At 32.9% G+C, this 21,403-nt stretch overlaps 1 protein-coding gene across 1 annotated transcript in view; it reads left to right on the plus strand.

Annotated features, from left to right (window-relative positions):
- Positions 1–21,403, plus strand: part of Eip63F-1 (Ecdysone-induced protein 63F 1) — a 373,190-nt gene that overhangs the window by 217,419 nt on the left and 134,368 nt on the right. The window contains exon 3 of the mRNA XM_081751261.1: positions 2,220–2,262. Coding sequence (XP_081607387.1) covers positions 2,220–2,262 — 43 coding nt within the window. The remainder of the gene's footprint in view (positions 1–2,219; positions 2,263–21,403) is intronic.

Consider the following 21,403-nt stretch of genomic DNA (forward strand, 5'->3'; position numbering starts at 1 on the left):
AACACGTCTGAACCGTTTGAAATTAATTTTTGTGCATAGGCAGCACTTGGCTCGAGCCGTGTTTTTATCATTTCACTTTGAATAAAATATGTACCCTAAGGGAAGAAAGGATGTTCAAAAACAATTGAAATATACGTATACCATACAATAACTTGATTCAATAATGAGATTTTGAGTACTTTTGTTAAGACCCACCCTGACATTCCCCCTGCAGGAAGGGGTCGGAATTACTTTTTACCCCTTCAAGATCTCTTTATCTACAACACTGTTACCCACCAACAACATAGCAGTACAAAACGAATGCAGATGATGTCTGAAATAATGTGTATTTCAGATAATATGATTTGAATCTTAACTTTTGTAATATTTCCGTTGTTTCCTAAATATTTGAATGGATCTAGGGATCAATATCTATTTTCTTGTTTCTCTAACACTTAACCAAATTATTAAGGAAAACGAAATTTGTTTTCAAAATGTTTTTTCATTGTTGAAATCAGTTGAAATGTTGCTGATTTAGACAAGAATATCGAAACCAAAACTCGAGATGACTAATCTTCTGTTTTGATCATGATCATTTTGAGGACGAGGTGAAAATACGAATTTTCGACACTTATTTTATTTAAGACAAAATTTAATAAAATGGTTTGTAAAGTCAAATATGCAACAATCAAATGACAGTAGAGACAAAAAAAGGCAATGAATTTCGATCTATCCCCCGAAAGCTTTAGTCTGATTCGTCTGGACTTGGAGAACAAACTGATTATCAATGGCAAAGGTGCTGGTAATGGTAAATATTTTACTAAATGGTTCTTTATGTAAAAACGAGATAAATAAAATACTCAGGGAATTCATAATACATTAGGACGTCGATAATCCGAACGGCAAAAATCCGAACGCGTTTCCTAGAAGCTTTTTACATTTTGTCTTAGCGCTAGCGATACGCAAACAATAGGGTTGTCCGTCGGCGTTGTGTAAAGTCAGTGTTTTTACAAAAGCTCATTCATGTAATTGTTTGTCATACATATTTTTGTTTTCCCTTAGGCCTATACAAGTTAAGTTTTAAGTGTAAGTTACAAGGACAATGTAATTTGGTGTGCGAGCAGGTTCTTCAGAAACATTAAATGTAAGTAGTCTTACGTACGGTATTGTAATTACTGTATGTACAGTATAACCACTGTATCGATAAAAGAACATGCCGTACAACATGTTTAAGCCTAAATGGCATTTTCTTGGTGATTTTAAAAAATCCGAACAATTTGAAAATCCAAACTACCTGTGGCCCCAATTAGTTCTGATTTTCGACTTCCTACCGTATTAACTATTCTTTCGTTTCTGTAAGGGGCGTAGCCAGGACTAATATGCACTTCTCTTCCGCTCAGACTCTTTAATAAGCATCATTGATTGAAGAGGATTTAAAGTAGTCAATCTTTCTTTTATTATTATTATTATTATTGATATGTGTAGTATTTTGAATTATTGTAGGATTAGAATTTAGTAACTTCTTGTTGTTGTAATTTAGTAACTTGCAGTATTGTCGGATTAGAATTCACTTGTACTGTCGATACCTTTAGTGAATGTTCTATTTTATCAAAGAAAGTATGAAGTAAAATTGATACACTAATGCTTAAACCAAAACTAAATTCTGCGAAAAATGTAATATTGTCTGGGTTTGTAAATAATGTTAAAGAGAGAGTAACGGGTTGCTGGGAGAGGAACTGAACATAATAAATAGCAGGGTGTTTGAAATTTTTGTATTTGTTGTTGGTCTTCAAGTTGATTTGGTGCAGATTTCTCATAAATATAATGGTGTTCTATTTACAAATGCAAGTATTGCAAATGCAAGTATCGCAAATGCAAGTGTACTGATTATGACTACTTGACACATAATATTTTTAAATGAACTGATGATTCCTTCATATGTCGATTCATATACTCAACCAAAAATTGGATGTCACAAATGTTTGTTTAGATTAATCTGTAGTAATTCGTCAATAAAATAGCCCACTTTATTTTATAGAGGAAATCTTATCTGATGTTATTTTTATTTATTTATTTTGCATTTAATACTATTATGGTACCGACGTATGATTGGACATATAAAAGTTACAAGGTTAGATAAGGATTGTTTTTTGTATCCAATCCTAATATAAATCAATGTTTGAAAGCATGTTTTAATTCTGTCGTCTCATTGAATTATAATGTATTTTCTTAATTTCTAGGACTCGACGTCAGGAGGCGCCTATTCAGAAGCAGAGATTGGTGGTGAGTATTATTATTATTATTTATTGATTTATTTTGTTAATGAGCAAAAGAGTCAAGTTTAATTGAGTGATTCAGGGGGAATATATCACATTTTCTCTCGAGGAACTGGAAACGAAGGTTAAACATTCCAATGCAAGTTGATGCAATGACACATATCAAACAAGCTTTTCCTGCCATCTGCAGGAATATTTCTGAAATTAAACTACCTACATACTGTTTTGTGGTTCGATCCCAATCTATTCCACCTAATTTCTCAATTTAATCGGAAGTGGCATTTAACCTTAAGTTTCCCCGGGCCGCTGAATTCTTGCATTCTTCTGGATGGAAACCGAGGAACAGATACATTTTTGAGAAGCATTTTTTTAAAGTATACTGAAAAGAATAGTTTTGTATTATTTGACCTACATTACAGTACAACATGTCTGGGAGGTAGTCGGAAGGCAGACGTACCCACCGATGCCGCTTGCCATCCTTTTTCCCTCTGGCGGCGTCACTAGATGGAAATACAGCGATCAAATTCCACGAAATATAAGAGAAAAAGAGCACAAAAAGTGGTGATCTTAATTAACAATACAACGGCAATTCTAGGCAAAATGTTGCACACAGTAATACAAGAACAGCTGGTTTTAGAGTCCTCATTAATTAAAGTGGAGATATTACCTTACTGACGAATATTCGAATGACCTTGTAGATATCAAAGAAAATGGAAAAACTGCGTATAATTCTGAGTACACCCTGTTGTGAATACACAGAGATCATATATAGATCTATGGTAAATGGACTCCAAGTTCTCCGGATTTGTAACATGTTATTTCTCAGAAGGCAAAAGAGGTACAAAAGTATTTCAAAAGTATTTATAAATAGTAATGTTTTTTAATAGATATTTAAAAAGTTATATTCATATAGTGAAAAAAATAGTTGGAAGGTTTCGACTTCATATTGTGATGTGAACAATAAAAAATGAATATTTTTTACATATTCGTTTTCCCCTGATTATCAACTTAAGTGTAAATAACGACAAGTTTTCACCTATTGGTACTTTAAATTTGGCATTTAGAAAAAATAAAATAAATTATATTTAAAGATGTGAAATAATACCTTAATTCTAATAGATATGAGTTACTAGGACACACACTTGAGCATTCCAAGATTGAAAATAATAATAAATAAATAAAACTTCAAACTTGGTTTCGTCTGGTAATGAGTAGTTTTGCCCATCTAATATCGTTCCTGTGCATTTTACTAAAAAAATGAAAAGAAGGTGTTTTATTTTATATTTAATTAATGCAAAATGCTGCACCTGTCTGATATTAAGAATTCCGGTTAAGCTCGGAATCTCCAGGTATCAAGTTTTCATTAAACCATAACAGAAATTGTACAAGGATATAATAGGGTTACTCTTACTCTTAAACGTTTTAACAAAATGTCCTTTTTCACAGTTCTTCGGCTGAGTATAGTCTAAATACTGTGAAATTATAGAGTATCTCCGAATAAAAATACATCATGAGAATTTCATCCTTTTTTGTTTTATTTTGTTATTTTCACGTTAGATAAACGTAACTATTAGCTTTTATTCTAATAATAAGTCAAATGTGTTCACGCAAAATGCAGAAATTGTCTGTTACAATCCCCAGCATTTAATATACTGACAAAAATCAGAGTATTGTTTTGATTTGTATTTATTTATTTTTGTCAATCATAGTTTGATTTTGTTATTTTGTTCTCGTATTCATTATAAATGCCATTTAAATACTATATAAGTTTTTACGGAACGACGTAAATAGTTTTAATATATTAAATATTACATATTAAAATATAACGAAATTGATCTTTACAACACTTGATGTAGCAAACAGCCCATTACTGCATTTTAGTGCTTCTTCTGAACATTCGTATTAGAGTACATACTCATATTAGGGCGCAAATGTATTGAATGAATGTGTAATATTAAAAACATATGAGCAAAGGATTTAGAGCTATAAAGGATTGTATGTCATAGATATTCTGACTTCCTCAACTCAATACTGTGCAGTACAACAGTATGTGGGAATATATTAACTCAATGACTTATACAAAAAATCATGTAATGTTTTCCATCATATAATATTTATTTACTTCCAAATATACATTAATATGTGACTGTGAATTGGAAAGTCTTACTTTTACCAATTAAGTATTAACGCATATGCATTTAGGAAAAAATAGAAATGTAAAAACCGTTATAATGATATTCATTCTTTTTTAAATCTACATTTGTTTTATATATGTTTACATGTGAGAGAGAACTTGTTGCTGTGAAATGGTGTGTTTACAGACGAAACACCGGCAGTAGGGCGCCTAGTCGTCGGTCTAAATTACTAATTCATTATGTGCAGTAGTTCAGGAGGCTGAACTGGGTTATATCTTTTTGTCCTTTCATTTTCAAAATGACAGTCAATAAACGCCACTTTCAAAAGTCTGAATAAATCTACATTTCCAATAGTTAACCTATAGCCTCTTCACAAGAAAACACTTCTGAGCATTTTCAGTCAAAACGTTTCACATACATCACATTCGGAATAATTCATCACATTTCTGAGTATTATGTCTTGTGGTTTCCAATTACTTCGGAGTAATGAACTTTCTTTTTATTTTTAAGGCAAAATACCAATTCCACACTTTTAAATTTTCGTATCTGAATAGTTTGATTTGATTTTGTACTTAGCGTCCTTTTCAACAGCGAGGCTCTTTGAGACGTAGACCTATAGTTTAACGTGGGATCCGAACCACATGAGCTCCCGCCGGGCCTCTCACGCCAAAGGCGCGAACTGGTATCTGAATAGTAGTAGTTGAGAGATACACAGTAATATTAGCCACAATTTAATTATAAACCTTTATTTATGTTATAAGCATAGGACATATAATACATTCATACAAGAAGTCCATTATATCATTTACAAAGTATGAGATATAAATAATACCGCATGTCACTTATTCCACGGTCCACTAAATTGGAAAGACCATCTAAACTATTATTTAAACCAGCAAAAGTAATACTCAATTTAATTGGCACTTGATTAAATTGTTTTCTAACACTGATTGCTCCCCTGTTAACACATCTTGGCGTCATGCAAAAGGCAACGCAACTAGCGACAACTATTAGTCTGATTCTGAACTATTAGAAGTGTGAGTGACAGGCTGACGGTATTGCTTTTGTAATAAGGCATTTACACCTAAATTATTTATTTATGCTGATATAAAAAAGTAATATATATATATATATATATATATATATATATGGCTAATTCCATTTGTGACTTACACGACAACAGACGCCAGACGGCAGTAAATATTATGTATTTGAAAAGTTATAAGATATTTTCATTGGGCAAGTTTTAGGTTATAAATAAGGGGCAATAAGTCCTTCATTCATTTTTATTTGCAGCATTTAAATATGTAAACAAAATGGCTGAAACAAGTCTCTAAATATATACGTGACTTACACGACAGTAGGAGACATCGTGTTTTGAATAACGGTTAACTATCTGAAAATTCTGTTCTTCTATTGCTACAAGGAAACTAAAACTTTTTACATATATTAAGTAGATACCAAGCTACAAGACCAAAAGAAAATTATTATATTTTCTGTATTTATATTAAAATATATGCCACAAATATAACGTGACGTACACGACATAAATTTGTGACTTACACGACAAGTCTAACATCATGTCTTCGTTTAAATACACTTTCAAAATCTATTGGCGGATAGAGTGGCACTAATGATTTAGAGAGATAAAATGAAGTTAACAGACAAAACAAGAAGTTAACAGTTCTTTTATTCGAGCAAAATTTGTCAAATTCTAATTTATGTCTTTGATCGACGTCTGTTAATGCAACATATGCCTATTCTTTCTGTTGCGGCCAATAAAATTCTTTACTTTCATGGCGAAGAAATGTTACATACAATTCTTCTGATTCTTTTCTCCACATCTAACAAATATTTAATAGTTCTTTTTCCGGCGAAGGGTACTAATACCCTGTCTCCAGTAGAGTATTTTCATCACTTCTCTGCGTTTATTTCCTTCGCATGCGCCAATGAACTGTTCTGGAATGAAGTCAAACTTCCTTCGTTGTGAAGAAATACCTTAGATGAGAGAACATTCAATAGTATACGCTGAAACACAAAGATAGTGCTAGTTTCGTGTTTTTTGGAATATTACATATTTCTTTCTTATGATGTTTCCATTTTTGGCGCATCAACTCAAAAATTTACTACAGTATATTACATTAATGTTCGGACATAACTTGCGTGTTCTCTTAATAAATTCTAAAGCAAATTGAGGATGAATTTGTCTTTGAGAGCCTTTCTCATACTTCGTAGCTGAAAAATGCCAAGACATTTCAACTTTCTGCAAAGTGAATAATGTTGTGCACCATCGTCCGACTGATAATACACATTGTTAATCGGAAAACCCAGATGACGACTTTCAAAATCTTCCATAAGTGTAGAATTGAAACAAGCAACTGCAAACATATCTTGATGCATACAATCAGATATAATTACGCACGAATCATGTTCTATCATTTCATTTTCTTCAGGAAAATATATTATCGGAATTTACATTGTACAACTGTGTGATATCCAGTGAGTGGTTTGTATCTTTTCTTGGTACATAAAACAGTAATTTCCACTAAAATCCGTTAGATGCAATATCATTCTTTTCAACTTCTCTATCTATTTCCGTTTTCATTCAGCTTCTGAACTAGGCATATCTGAAAATGCAATAGAAAAGACGAGTGTTACATATTTGACATGTCCTAATCTCATAATCTTAAGGTAAACTTTGTTGTGACATATTTTTGTTGGAATAAGCATGTTTTCTACCAAGGAAGCGTGACAAAGTACAGGTAGTAGCGTGCTAGATTAGGCTTGGTAGGTTGCAGGTTTAAAACATATAGCTGGCAATCCTTTCTGAGGTGTTCCTCATTCCCACCAAGGAAATGTCGAGATGATATTCTTTCAATAGATCTGAACGAATCCTTTCCCACATGCCTACCTCCGTCCTATACCAGACTGAGCTTTAGATGGCTAAAGGCAATAAATACCAATTTACAAGCATGTTTCCAAAACAACGAAAGAGTACGAAAAAACCAATCATAGTACTGAAAGTAGCTGAAGCTAGAAACTTCGGAACCACATATGCCGGCATTGTTCGAGAGACAATAGATACTTCCTGTCACGTTTTTTAAAACTTCTTTCTAGATCACATTGATTCATATTGTTTAACTTTTCATTCATTTGTTACATTTATATTCCAGTCAAGTACACTTTACACCCATACTTCATAATATTGCTTTTATCCTCCTTATCTTTCATTCTCTTACACTTAACATGGCACTTAATACATTAATTGAGTTATCAATTCACTATTTATACGTTTTACTGCAGTTACCTACTATTGGCAATGTGGTAACAATGCAACAAAATGTGACTTACACGACACGCATAATGTGACTTACACGACAGGGAAAGAAATGTGACTTACACGACATATTATATTATGTATTTAAAAGAATTACACATATTATTTCGGAACTTTCTGCACGGCTTTTGATTACCGTCTGTCCATATGAAGAAACTTTAGAATTACAGCTTTATTGTTTAATTATATATATAAATACACAAACTTATTCATGTTTTCTTGTGACTTACACGACAGCCTACTTGAATAAATCAATTATTATAATTTTCTTGCTATTATTAAATTATGTGCAAAACAATGTCATTGATGAAAACACAAACATTAACTTAATAAATTCCATACGCGATCTTCACTTACGTACAGGAATTAGCATTTAAAAAATTTATGTTAAAATCCAAATTTACGTACGATATTCTGCGACATGAAAGTGGTCATATTTTACCTCCTGCAGAGCCATCTACAAATCAACGTTGGTATCATCTTGTTCATGTATGAAAAATTCAGCATTCTTAAAAATGAATTTCAATACTTATCCAGGCCAAGGTGAAACTTCAAATTTTCCCTTCGTAGGGTCACTTACCGCGGAATTGACCATATATATATATATATATATATATATATATATATATAATAGGAGTTTTCAAGCTCCTAAAAATGAATCAATTTAATTTTAGTCCTGTATCCTCCAATTTAAAAGTAATGCCAGTAATCGTACGTAACCCTTTGAAAAATCACGTATTTTTAAAAGAAAATTTTAGATTTTCACTTTAATTAATTTAGATTCATGGTTAGCATATCATTTTTTTTTGTAAAGGTTTGTGTTTCTGCATGATAGCACACAATAATGCGTCACGATGTTCTTCAGCAATCTGGACGTCCCTGACGGAACCCCAGGTGAGGTACCTACGCCGAATGTACCCAAACATTATTACATATTTTGGATAAATTTCTACTAAGTTCCTTTGAAGTATAATTGATAGCGGCAAATATATTTTTTTTTTCGAAATGTATTGCAACATTTTCAAATAAAAGAAATTTACTTAATAAACTCCTAGTCGTACCCTAATTATAATAGGATCTTACGTTAGCTTGTACGTCATTGCCTTTAGGATAATGCAGTCGTTCAAATCATACCTTATGTATGTATACCGGTTCATAAATTGAGGAGAAATTTGGGGAAATTTCCGAAATTTTCCTTTAAACATGATATTTTAATTTAGGAATTCCTTTTGGGGCCCTTCTGTTAGACACCTGCACGAGAGGTACTCCAAACAATCTTACATGTCCTAGGTTATATATTTATAAACTTACATTGAAAGACGATAAGTAGTTATGAAGATGTATAAATTTTCGAACCAAGGACAATATTTTTTTACTGCAAATATGATTTTGAGTGTGTGTGTGTGTGTGTGAGAGAAAGAGAGAGAAGCAAGGAAAATTAGGACTTATAGGATTTTTTAAAGTTCCTCTCGTGGAAGTGCCTTCCCTTTACAGCTGATTTCAATTAATTAATTAAGAATTTTTTCACCTCCTTTCAGTACCTAGGCAATACGAAACGAGATCTGCTGCTGAAAGTGTGATCTGAACCATTAGTCGGTTTGTATATCCACCGAGAATCGAATCCGGGACTACTCACACAGAGAGCACATTTGATCATTAGACTCACCTTTACGGTTTGCGAGAAAGCGATTTAGCTAAATTTTAATTTCGAAACGAGACAGGGATGACGTGGAAACTCATTTTGGATAAATGGGACCGCTGTTTTGACTATCGTTTCTTTCAAAAATGGTTTTGGTTTTCTTGTATTCGTGTGCGAAAAAGCAATTTAGAACGTTCTTAACTATTCGAAAAGTCATTTAGAAGTAACTGTAAGGTAAAGAGGGTTCGGATATTATTAAATTTGAATTTGCGTCAAATTCTTCAAGCGAGAAAATTATATGTTTCTGTTGATCACTTTATAACTTCAATTGGGAGTAGGCGCTAATTGAAAACTATCTGTTCTTATACCTTAGAACTCAGCCATAAACATATACGCAAATACGGTAACAAACTATCTTCAGCTTATGATACTAATATATATTTACCGACGCAATACTTCAGCAGTAAGAGTTCTCTAATTTTTTTCACTATTTACATAAGAGCCCACTTTGCTCTAGATCCACCAATCTACCAAATGTATTACATGCGATTCATTGATCAACATTTAATAATTACATAACTAATTTCAGAGTACCAATTAAATATATAATAATGCACACTAACAAACCACAGAGTCACCATATACGATCATTAGGTGAATTCTTCCTTTTATTCTCCTAACAGTTTCAAATATTTTTTATTAATCTTTCTCTTCGCACCATGCAAAGAACTGACACTTAGTTCCGGAAACAAAGAAGGCAAAGACAAATATATATTTAACTTTAACGTCCCATGATTGTATATACATCGAGGCTAAGGGAGACGGTAATTATTATAATGAACACAATGATGGAATGAAGCAATGGTAGGAAATGGACACCCCTAGAAACCCATGCATACCGTATTTATCCACCACAAAGTCCATTTGGCAAGAGCTGGGATCGAACCAGGGACCTACGCACTGGAGTTGAGCGCTGTATCACTGAGCCACTGCAGCCCCTCGAATATACGTTAAATGAAATTAAATTCGAAAAGCAATCATATTGTCTAACTTTAAAGATACTTGCTATAATTATTGTGAGTTCTCTGGTTAATTTTATATTTATTTATTTATTTTATTTCTACTTTTAAAATAACTCAGCTGGGATCGAACCAGGGACCTACGCACTGGAGTTCAGCGCTGTATCACTGAGCCACTGCAGCCCCTCGAATATAAGTTAAATGAAATTAAATTCGAAAAGCAATCATATTGTCTAACTTTAAAGATACTTGCTATAATTATTGTGAGTTCTCTGGTTAATCTGATACAGTATTTATTTATTTTATTTCTACTTTTAAAATAACTCATATTGTATACATCAGTTGAAGATTCAGAAAATACAAGAATATGCAGAACCGCTCTTTTATTTGACTTCCGTTGCATGCTAGCTTTCCGTGTTACACGAAGCTCCTTGTTCGTTCTGCCTGTCTGCTAGTGTAATGCTTTCCGTGTTGCATCTTTTAAAGATAATGCAACGAAAGGAAGATTTAAAAAAAAATATATTTTATAGGAAAGACAAGAATGAGCGAAGAGCAACCTTGAGGAACGTTCATCCTAGTAGATATATGTCACGCAAAACACGATTCTTTTCAAAGAGAAAACAGTATATGCAGCGCATAACATTTTTTTCTTTACTGCTTGTTAGCCAGAGAAAGTAGTCCTTGTTCCATTGCCTAGCTATAAGTAAATTGTGTCTCAAACAGAAAAGAAATTTTAATATAAAATTTATAGCGTTGTGAAAGAAACAGGAGTTAAAGCTGTGTAATCTCTAAAAGGTGTCGTAAAAATGATGTCTCATCTGGGAAAGTGTTCTGTTTCTATTGGAAGAACTCTCTCATTTCAAATCTTGTCATGGAAATTCTGTTTCGTTTCGTCTTGTGAGCAACCATGTAAAACACCATGTCTCGTATAATGCAGAGTGTTTCATTCTTGTATTGTTCTTTTTTGAAACTAAAAACTATGCTCAAGTAAATACAACTTCAAAAGTTTAAGATTAGCAAATTATAATCAATTAGCACCAGCTTAATATTGTAAGGTTCCATACCCTCAAGTATAAGCAACTACTATAAACACGTGCTTCGATAATGAACACGTGTTATTGTGTTCAAAATATAAACACCAGTAGACGATGGAAGACGGATACGAAGAAGGATCGGAAGGAAACCGAAGACGGTCGACCGCCCCTCACGGACCTCCCCTTCAAGAGGACGTCTATAAAAGAAGACTTCGTGAGGACAGAGGCAACAGTTAACAGCTGATCAATAACCTATCAATACCTTTTTCCTGGGGCCGCAATGGGCTATGGAGTTTCTTCAAACCTGCTGCAATGAGCGAAGGAGATAATCACCTTTCTTCCGGGGCTGCAATGAGCGTAGGAGATAATCACCTTTCTTCCGGGGCTGCAATGAGCAAAGGAGATGATCACCTTTCTTCCGGGGCTGCAATGAGCGAAGGAGGCTCACTTTAATCAACTACTCCAAAGGCTGCAATGAGCTAAAGAATTTCCGTCATAACCTAAAGTCATATTGAACCTTTATTTCCGAAGCCACTATTGTGTGTGCCAAACACTAAAAGCATTTAATGATTTACAAAGAAACTTTGTAAAACTGTTATAAAGATTTATTTCGTAAATAAAATAGGTGAAGGGCTTTAAATCCCAGACTTTTATTAGACTCTACCGAACAAACCATTGCAGTATATATATAATAGAAGGCTAAACTGCAAATTTGAACGCATATTGATGCCGAATTCGTTCAAAACTCCTAATATCCCAGTTTTTATCCAAAATGTAAGTTAATATTTCAGCAATATTAAAAAAAAAAAAAAAAAACATACCGCTATTGTTGCTTATCGATGCAACTAATAGGAATAATCTACACTTTTACTCACTTTTGGTGAGTGTTGACCTATTATGTAATTAATTCTGATATTTCAGCAAATATATATATTTGCTTACCTATGATTATACTGTATATTTTTATAGGGTGTCCAGGTATTTCAGTTTGAAAATTGAGAACCCTAGTTATAAGTTGCCAAAAATTGGAGTTTTAACTTTGAACTAGAGGAAAATTCATGGACACAAAGAACGTTAAAATTTAATTAGAGGTCAAATGTTAACTTGTGAAATGTTAAATAAATGGAATTGGTACTTGTAATAAAGACTTGCTGAAATTATTGAAGAACGATTTTTTCACGGTGCAAACTCACTCGTTCACACACACACACACACACACACACACAAACACACACACACACACACACACATATATATATATATATATATATATATATATATATATATATATATATATATATATTGCACTAAAGCCTTTTGTCCAAACTTTGCAGTCATAAACATCCATCCTTGTATACCAAAGAGAAATGAGTCAAAGATAAGGTAAGTAAGGAGACGTATTCAGATGAAAATAAAATGAAACACACATCGGCCTATGCTTCATTTACCTAGTAGATATATTGTTTGAAACTGAGAATGTGAGATTGACAGCGGAAGTGATGAAATTACTTGACTCATCCATGCTGCAGTTTTTCCGTTTTCAATGGAATTTCACTAAGAAAAGTAGGAAAGAAAAATAAGTAAAATTGGCTGGGCTTCAGAATGACACATTTCTCTTGAATCAGTAATTTGTAGTTACTTCAAGATTTTTTCATTGATAACAATAAAACAAATATTATTTTCTAGAAGGTATTAAATTATAGCATGTTTTCTGAACCTATTTCATATCACGACTTATTTTATCACATCCCCTTGCAGCGACTCCCGTAAGTAATTTTCCAGTTGTAATAAGTTTCTTGATTATTGCTGCTTATCGCTTGCAGTTGTCTAGCTTCAATTTTAGTTGTATTTTATTATGCACTTTTTGTGGTGTTTGTATGTATTTCTTGTATTTTAATATGCAGTAGTATGTAACCAGTTTCATTCCTCTTGTATTCCATTTTTATAAATAATTCCTTATTACTTTACAATTTGTTTGATTGTGTGTTTTGCCGTATTGGACAATAAATATGAACATAATAAATGTATGTTTATTAAAACAATGAATTAAAAATTTAATGATTAATTATTATTAATTATGATTAAAAGAATATTTTCTCGCTACTTTATCCTAATTACACTTATCATTTTAACCTCCATTCGCTACCATGAGATCTCACCCCTCCCTCTCTATGGAGGTTCAGGTTGAGATACCCTGAATTAGAGGAATTTATATTCAGCATGTTGATCCAATGATGATATAATTAATTGAAACACATGTTTTATTTTCTATCTTGGGGAATCTTTTGGATAAATTCGTAAAGAAATTCTATAAAATTTCTTTCAAAATTTATAGAAAACAATGTGTATCAAGATGAATTATGGCGTTAACTGATGGGCATGCTGAATACAGAGGCCGTTTATCGAAAACAAACTCAAGTTGTTGCTTACCTAAGTCATCCTATCCCATCATAATCGATCATCCTCGATGCAATAGCCATCGATATAAACAATGCAATTTCCACTGAAGCAGACTTCGTTGCAGCTCTACCAGGATACATTGTCCCACTCCTGCTTGCCTTTCCACACGTTGTTTATCGAGCAAATTCGACGCGATGACCCGCGCCGTTTGAGGAATCCAAGAAAACAGTAATCCATGGGACTAGCGTCTAGAATTTTAACGGGTATATCCTCAAACAGAATAGCATGAATACTAGTTGCAACTGCCATGCGTTGGTAGAAAGCCAGCGATCGTTTGTCACGTGACTTGTAGACTTGTTTTGGGGCAGTCCCATACAAACTACCGTCTGTTCACACGGTGGTAAATATTTCTTCTGTTTAAGCTGAGGATACTACATGTTCGTAGTAAAAAGCAATATTGATTTTGACATTGTGTTTTTGACCTTAGAAATCTTGAGCTTCTCCATACCAAAAGAACATAAACATTTTCAAGAACTTCCTTTCCATTGAGGCACAAAGTTACATCGGTCTTTTTCATGATTACCCTTATAGGTGATGGCCTGAACTTTTATCATAGTCCCTAAGGTAAGTAGATATATGCCTCGTCTATTGTCAGAACAAAGTTCCGATGGCCCTCAACTAGAGGGCACTCGTACAATCTTCTGCCCCTAATCTTTCGCTTCACAATATGGTATGGTATTATAACACGCATTCTCGCCTTCCAGACAGTTTGCAGCCTGAATTTGTGGTGGATTACACAATTCATTATTTACTAAACCACATCTAATACTTTGTTGTAATAAGCTGTGGTAATGGATTCTTACAGCCACTAGGTCCCAGATCTTCTTTACGACAGGTCTTGTGAGTTTCACTGACGGTCTCTGACGCCACTGACGGATGTAATTTCGTTAGTGGTGTGGATTGTGGAGGAAACTACTTTGCAAAACGTTTAATTATAACACTATAGTGGCCTGTCCTCTAAGAAAGCCATTCGACGCTGTTCTACCATGCAGGAAATGCTAAAGATAGCATGGAAAAAGAGACGCCGTAGTAGCCTTCCCAAAAGTGATTTCTTTTCTGTGGCATTTTATCCACTCTGTTACACAACAGTTAAAAGATTGATGCATGTATGCGTACAAATTTGTTACTCTGTGAAATCTGGTTTGGCAGGATAGTTGTCTGCAGGGCGTTTGAACGGAAATGAATCAAACCCTCTATATATGTATCTAAGTGGCCTTCGGCTAGCTAGGGAGTTCGTCTCCAGACCTCCAAAATGCTCGGTGTACTGCCTCGCACCAGAATACGTTTATGACATTATTCTTTACCATAATTTTAAACCACTTTCCCCCTTAGAATAAGGGATTTCAGTCATACTGAAAATATAAAACCCATATCGGCCCAAGTTCTAACTAACTGTTTAAATATTTATTTCAAACGGTTCATCCATTTTCCCGTGATGATGAAATTTACATCAGAATCATTTTTCTATGTTAAGAAAAAAATAGAAAACCAGTATTTCCGGAAATGTTGTAGGACATGACCACTTGTTTTGGATAAGGAGTTTTGGATATGATGAGTTTCATATATATTTAACATGTCTCTAATATTAAGGGATTTCGAGATCTGGGCGTATCGTTATAACAATTACAATTCCCACCTTTTTTCTTCCCTTCAAAGAGAAACATAAAAAAAGCTGAAAAACATCTTTTGTTATTTTAAATGAAAAACCTAAATACCAAATTTCATATATTTAACTTTAAGGAATTTCGAGATATAACCACCTTATTTCAAACAACTGTAACCTCTATTCTTTTTTTCTTCCTACCTCTCGACCCTTCTAGGAGAAATATCAAAAACGGTTAAACACATGTCTAATTATTTTAAATAAGATGTCCATATACCAAATTTCTTATCTCTACCATTCAGAGGGTTGGAAATATGGACATTTTACTATAATAATGGTCACCCTTATTCCCCAGATCCTCGTCAAATTTCTAAAAATATTTCCTTAGTAGTACCTTACGTCATAAAATCAATGCACTGTCAAAATTTCAAGTTTTTAGCTTAAGCAGTTTGGTCTGTGTGTTGATCAGTCAATCAGAGTATCAGTCATAACTTCTTATTGAGATACTAAGCTAGGTTTGTACCTGCAGAATGGGAAGTTAGAACATTTCAACAGTTAAAATATAGCTATGAACGTATGGAGATTCAGATAACCAAAATACAAGTATAAAACTACAAAGTAAATAAATAAATAAACTCCCTGTAACCCATAAAATTGTGCCTTCCCCCCAATTCTCTTCTGTGAGAAAAATAATTTTGAAGAAGTTCCTCACTTTTCACTGAAATGAAGAGGGTTTGAGCAGCTCTTTTTGCTGGTCATCAGATATCCGAAACTATAAGACGTTGAACCTTTAAATTTTGTACAAGTATTCTCCTTGTGCCCTAGGCTGTAAATAAGACAAAGTTTTGTGGAATTGGATATCCTCAGGGGATGGGGAGTTTATTTATTTATTTATTTATTGCGTATTTGAGTTACATTTGAATTCTAAATTGAGGACGAAGAGGAATGGAACACAAGGAGGGGAAGAGATGAAAAATATTGTCCTGATAACACGTGGAGCATATACTAGTCCCACCTAAAATTAAGGAAATTTTAATTAATATATTTTTAAAATATAAATATACTACTATATACCAAAAATAGTTTTAAAAATTTTAAGCTCGCTAACGAAGGAAACAAACTAGGGTAATCCGTAGAACATTTTAACTAATAAAAGTGATTACACTATTCAAAAGTTTGAGAAACACTGCCTTATATTATATTATGAACAGATGGTTGAGTGTGTGTAAGGGGAGGAGTTACATCATGTTCTGTCATGATCTTGGGTGAAGCTAGGTCAATACTGAAACTGCACATCACCATGAATAATTTCTTGAAAGGAAGAAAAAAGAAGCCAATATTGCAAAGAGTGATATTGATTTCTATTAACTTGCAAGTGAATATAACTCTTTTCTTTCATCTCTTGCCCTTTCCAATGTAGGTAACAAAAAAATAGTTTTCTTTCATTGTTTCTCGAAGCTTTAATATTGCGTGTTTCAAAATCATAATTCTACAACTTTTTTCCTCTTCTTTCCAAATTATAGAACACGAAGTCAGATTTCTTAGGTTCAGATGATGTAGACTCTTTCTTTCTTATATTAAAACAGAAATCATGAAAACATATTTACTTAATAAAAATTTCAAGGTTCTTGGTATAAAACCCAAGATTTTTCTTTTAAAAAAAACTTCTTAAACATCTCTTGCATTTTCGTTATTTATATTGTAGTATTCTGATAATCTCTGTCTGTTACTTTTGTATTCTCAGGACAGTAATTAAGGCTCTTGACTAACTTCTCTAACTTTTTCTATAAACTTTCGTGAATAATGCAAAAAACACTTGAGAACATTAGCAATTTAAAAAGTAAGACACTATTAGTTAGAAAACGTTATTTAATAAACAATTAAACAGCATTAATATTTTTGTTATATCGTACATATCCAGACCACAGGTCTCCAACTCAGGTCTCTGACAGTAAATATAGTGCGGCTCGTGACTAGAGAGTCAGGCGGGCACCACACCAAGTCAAACGCTTCGGAAGCGACATTATTACGTTTCTTTACTATAATTTTACGTATATCAATGCATACAAACTCTCATGAAGTACTGTGTACCTTCCTTAGCTACGAGTTAGTCGTACTGTGACGTCAAACACTTGCTCCCAGAATATTACAACAATACAACATTGTTGGCAAAGCTCGATCTAGATCATGGGTGCTCGACGAGTGATCCAGTATTTATTATTTTTTTGACACCTATAACAGGATCATTGTCTCCACTACATTAGGCTTACTATATAAGAAAATAATAGGGTATAAGAGAATAAAATGCATACACACACACACAAGATAAATATATACACACAACATATATACACAATATGAGGTCATTATTACAATTAAACTTTCTGGTATAGATACTTTAAACCAGTGGTTCTCAAAGTGGAGTCCATGGACCCCTGGGGGTCCGGGGGGACCTAGCCAGGGTGTCCGCGATGCCTAAAACTTGAAATGTGTTGTAATAAAATGGAACTCACAGCTGTACCTACGTTTGTAAATTTAAGGTTTTCCTACTTTACTAAATTTCTGCCTGTGAGTATGAAGAGTTATCTAAAAAATACATTGCAACATTTGATGCCTTTCCCTACCAATTACTTATGCGAACAGACTTTTTCTGCTCTTTGCAGTATTAAAACCTTAAAACGAAATCGTCTTAATGTGGAATAGGACCTAAGATTGATGGTTACGAAACTTATTACAGATGCAATTATGGAAAAACAGAAATAATTTAATTTCTCACATTAGTGATCCAATATTTGAGAACACTTTTTATCAAGTGGATTACTTAAAAAAAAACATTGATTTTCAGTCTTGAAAGTTACTGTACTTTCAATTGGAATTTCGTTCACTAGGAAATAATCATGTATCTTTAGAATAAATTACTTATTGCAATATTTTTCTTGACCTTTTTCTTGTCAGTGGTAATATTAATTAGTATATTTTTTTAATACAATGTGAAATTTCAGAGAGCGTTGCAAGGGGATCCGCAGATCACTTTCTGAATGAACAGGGGGTCCGCGTTATCGAAAAGTTTTGAGAATCACTGCTTTAAACCATTCTTTATGATATGTACAGTTCGATTTCCGGTGGAGATACTTGATCGGAGAGGTGTAAAAGCCTCTTCAGGCCAGACATGACGGACTTAAAAGGCAATAGATGCCGAATACCCAAAAATATAATTCCTAATTTCTAATGATATGTAAATTTGTAGAGACAAGCTAGCTTGAATCATATAAAACAAATCAAGGTTAGGATGGCAAAACGTGTTTTGTCACTTTATGGCAATTTTTAAAAATTTTTTGCTCCAGTAGTTGGTCACACTGAGATCTATATGCTAGAAAAAGATGATATAACTTAAAAATCCCTATGTAGCAGTAGCTATATATACTTCGTCTTCACTATGCACTGAAAGTATTTTGAATTGAATTCATAAGGTTGAAATTTGTTAGCCTCTACAAATACACAATAATATTTTGCCATTCTCGTATACATACAGTATATACTTGTAAATTATATAACCGAGTAGGACATGAAATTAGAATAGTTTGATCAATGATAAATTTTAAGGTCTAGTGTTTATAATTAGTAAGTCTCAATTGTGAAATTTAGTTGTTACTGTGTAACAAAGATTAACATTAAATTATTCAATATATATATATATATATATATATATATATATATATATATATATATATATATATATATATATATATATATATATATATATATATATATATCGAAATTTCTTCGAAAGTGTTCGTAAGTGTATGTTGGGAAGGGAGAGGCTTATGCAGTGCATTGCTTAATGTCACCTTAAATATATGATAAAGTAAAAATGCTAAAGAATTATTGAATCCTAGTTTCCTTAATGTTAATCTAGCTTTTCCTTGTAAAATGAAAAGTTATTATATATATATATATATATATATATATATATATATATATATATATATATATATATATATATATATATATATATATATATATATAGGCAAATGATTTTTAAAAGAAACTTTGGAAAATCTAATTGGAAACGGTTACTAATTGAGGGATGTGGTTAAAAAGTTGACAACACACGAGAACCAACTTTTTGAATAAATGTGTTTAGAGCTATAAAGTACGTAATGTGCAAAAATCGCATCTTCTTACTATCTGCTCGAATTTATCGTTTTAATAATTCTTTCTTCAAGGACTTTATATGTTTCAGTTGTAAATGATTGATCACATTACTTTGGAAAAAGTACGTAAGGTATTTTTTTTAATAGAATGAGTAATCTTTTTCCGGTTTTCGACACTTTTGTAGATGCTTTTCTTCACGGTTTATAGTGCAAACCAAATTTGTTATTTTGGAAGGAATTTGATAGTGAGGTCGGTAATCGGCGAGAGTGCTCCCGACCGAGCTCCATCATGATGTAGCTGGTGAGTTTGTAGTGAGCAGCGTGAACATGATTTATTTAGTAGAAGATATTCATTGTGTGAGCTGCAAGAAGCAACCCACTACGTAATTTACTTTTTAGAATATATTTATTTGAGGAGGTCGATATTGGTTGGCGTTATTCATTAGTAGTAATAAAATTTATATTATAATGGGAAGAAAGACTTGGGAATTGTTCTATTAGTGACTAGTGTGATGAAGTCGACATTGCTACTTCGATAGTTACGAAAAAAATGGCGCCAGCTGATCTATAATGATGCAATGGCCGAAATAGAAACACAGTACCATTTTGTGTATCATTCGTTTGGGAGAGTAGTGAAGTGAGCGAAAGATATGGTAGAATAACAAAACTTACTAATAGGATGAAATAAAATAGTAACACGAAAAAGCGTATAGCAGATGTGTATGTTTACTTTTCACATTCTTTCATAGACGCTTATAATTTTCAAACAACAGAACAAACCTTATGAACAATTAAACAGCATAATGTCTATTCAATGTGATATCATCGTTATCTGAACCATCCATAATGTATACATTCATAATCTCCCATTAATATAAATATACATAACAAAGTCATCATTTACCGAATCCTTATATTTTTGAAGTGTATGAGTATAGTATAATACTTCTTGCGACATAATATATATTATACTTTTCCCCACGACAAAAGAAAAATTAATATATGAGACAGAAATTTATATTTTTAAAAAATATATATGAAATGAAATGTGGCGAATAACATGCGAAAACAAGAATATGATTTATATTTCAAATTCTTCCTCATCAAAGGTAGTAAAAGTTTAGTATTGTCTGTGATTGACATTGTGTTATCAAGACTAAATATACCCACAAGGACCAAGCAAAAGCAATGTTAGCACAGCCTACTCACAAAGTTACAGAGTGTAATTGAAGAGAAGCATCCCAGAATATTGAAGAAAAGAGTCCGAAACCACCCATTCTGCTCAGGAGACAGTTAACATTTACTGTGTTTTCACTCTATGAACTTTTGCCTCGGTCACCGTATTCCCCCAATCTGAAACCCAGTAACTTCTTCGTCTTTCTCGAACCGAAATGTGTGCTTCGTGATAGGCGTTTCGGGACAATGAAGTGCGATTTCTTTCATGGAATATTAGTTCAACTCAACTCTCAAAATGTTAATTTCTACAATCAAGGTATCAAGTGATACATGACTGGAAAAAGTGTATCGGCTTGAATGGTGATTATGTACAGAAGGGCTAAGTATAACACCAAAGGTCGTATTCCTTTTCTTCATGAAAAAGGCATACTTTATGATCACTCGTCGTCAATATATGTAGCATTGCTCTCCTCTAAATACTGTTGATCGCAACAGATCTCAATCTCTAAAACGGAACCATAAGATTTGAAACAAAAGAATTGGAAAAAAGTGTGCAACATATATGCAACTTATTTGGTTATTTGCTATATT

This window comes from Thermobia domestica, chromosome 3, assembly GCF_964235325.1.
Source record: "Thermobia domestica chromosome 3, izTheDome1.hap1.1, whole genome shotgun sequence".
Classification (NCBI taxonomy): domain Eukaryota; kingdom Metazoa; phylum Arthropoda; class Insecta; order Zygentoma; family Lepismatidae; genus Thermobia; species Thermobia domestica.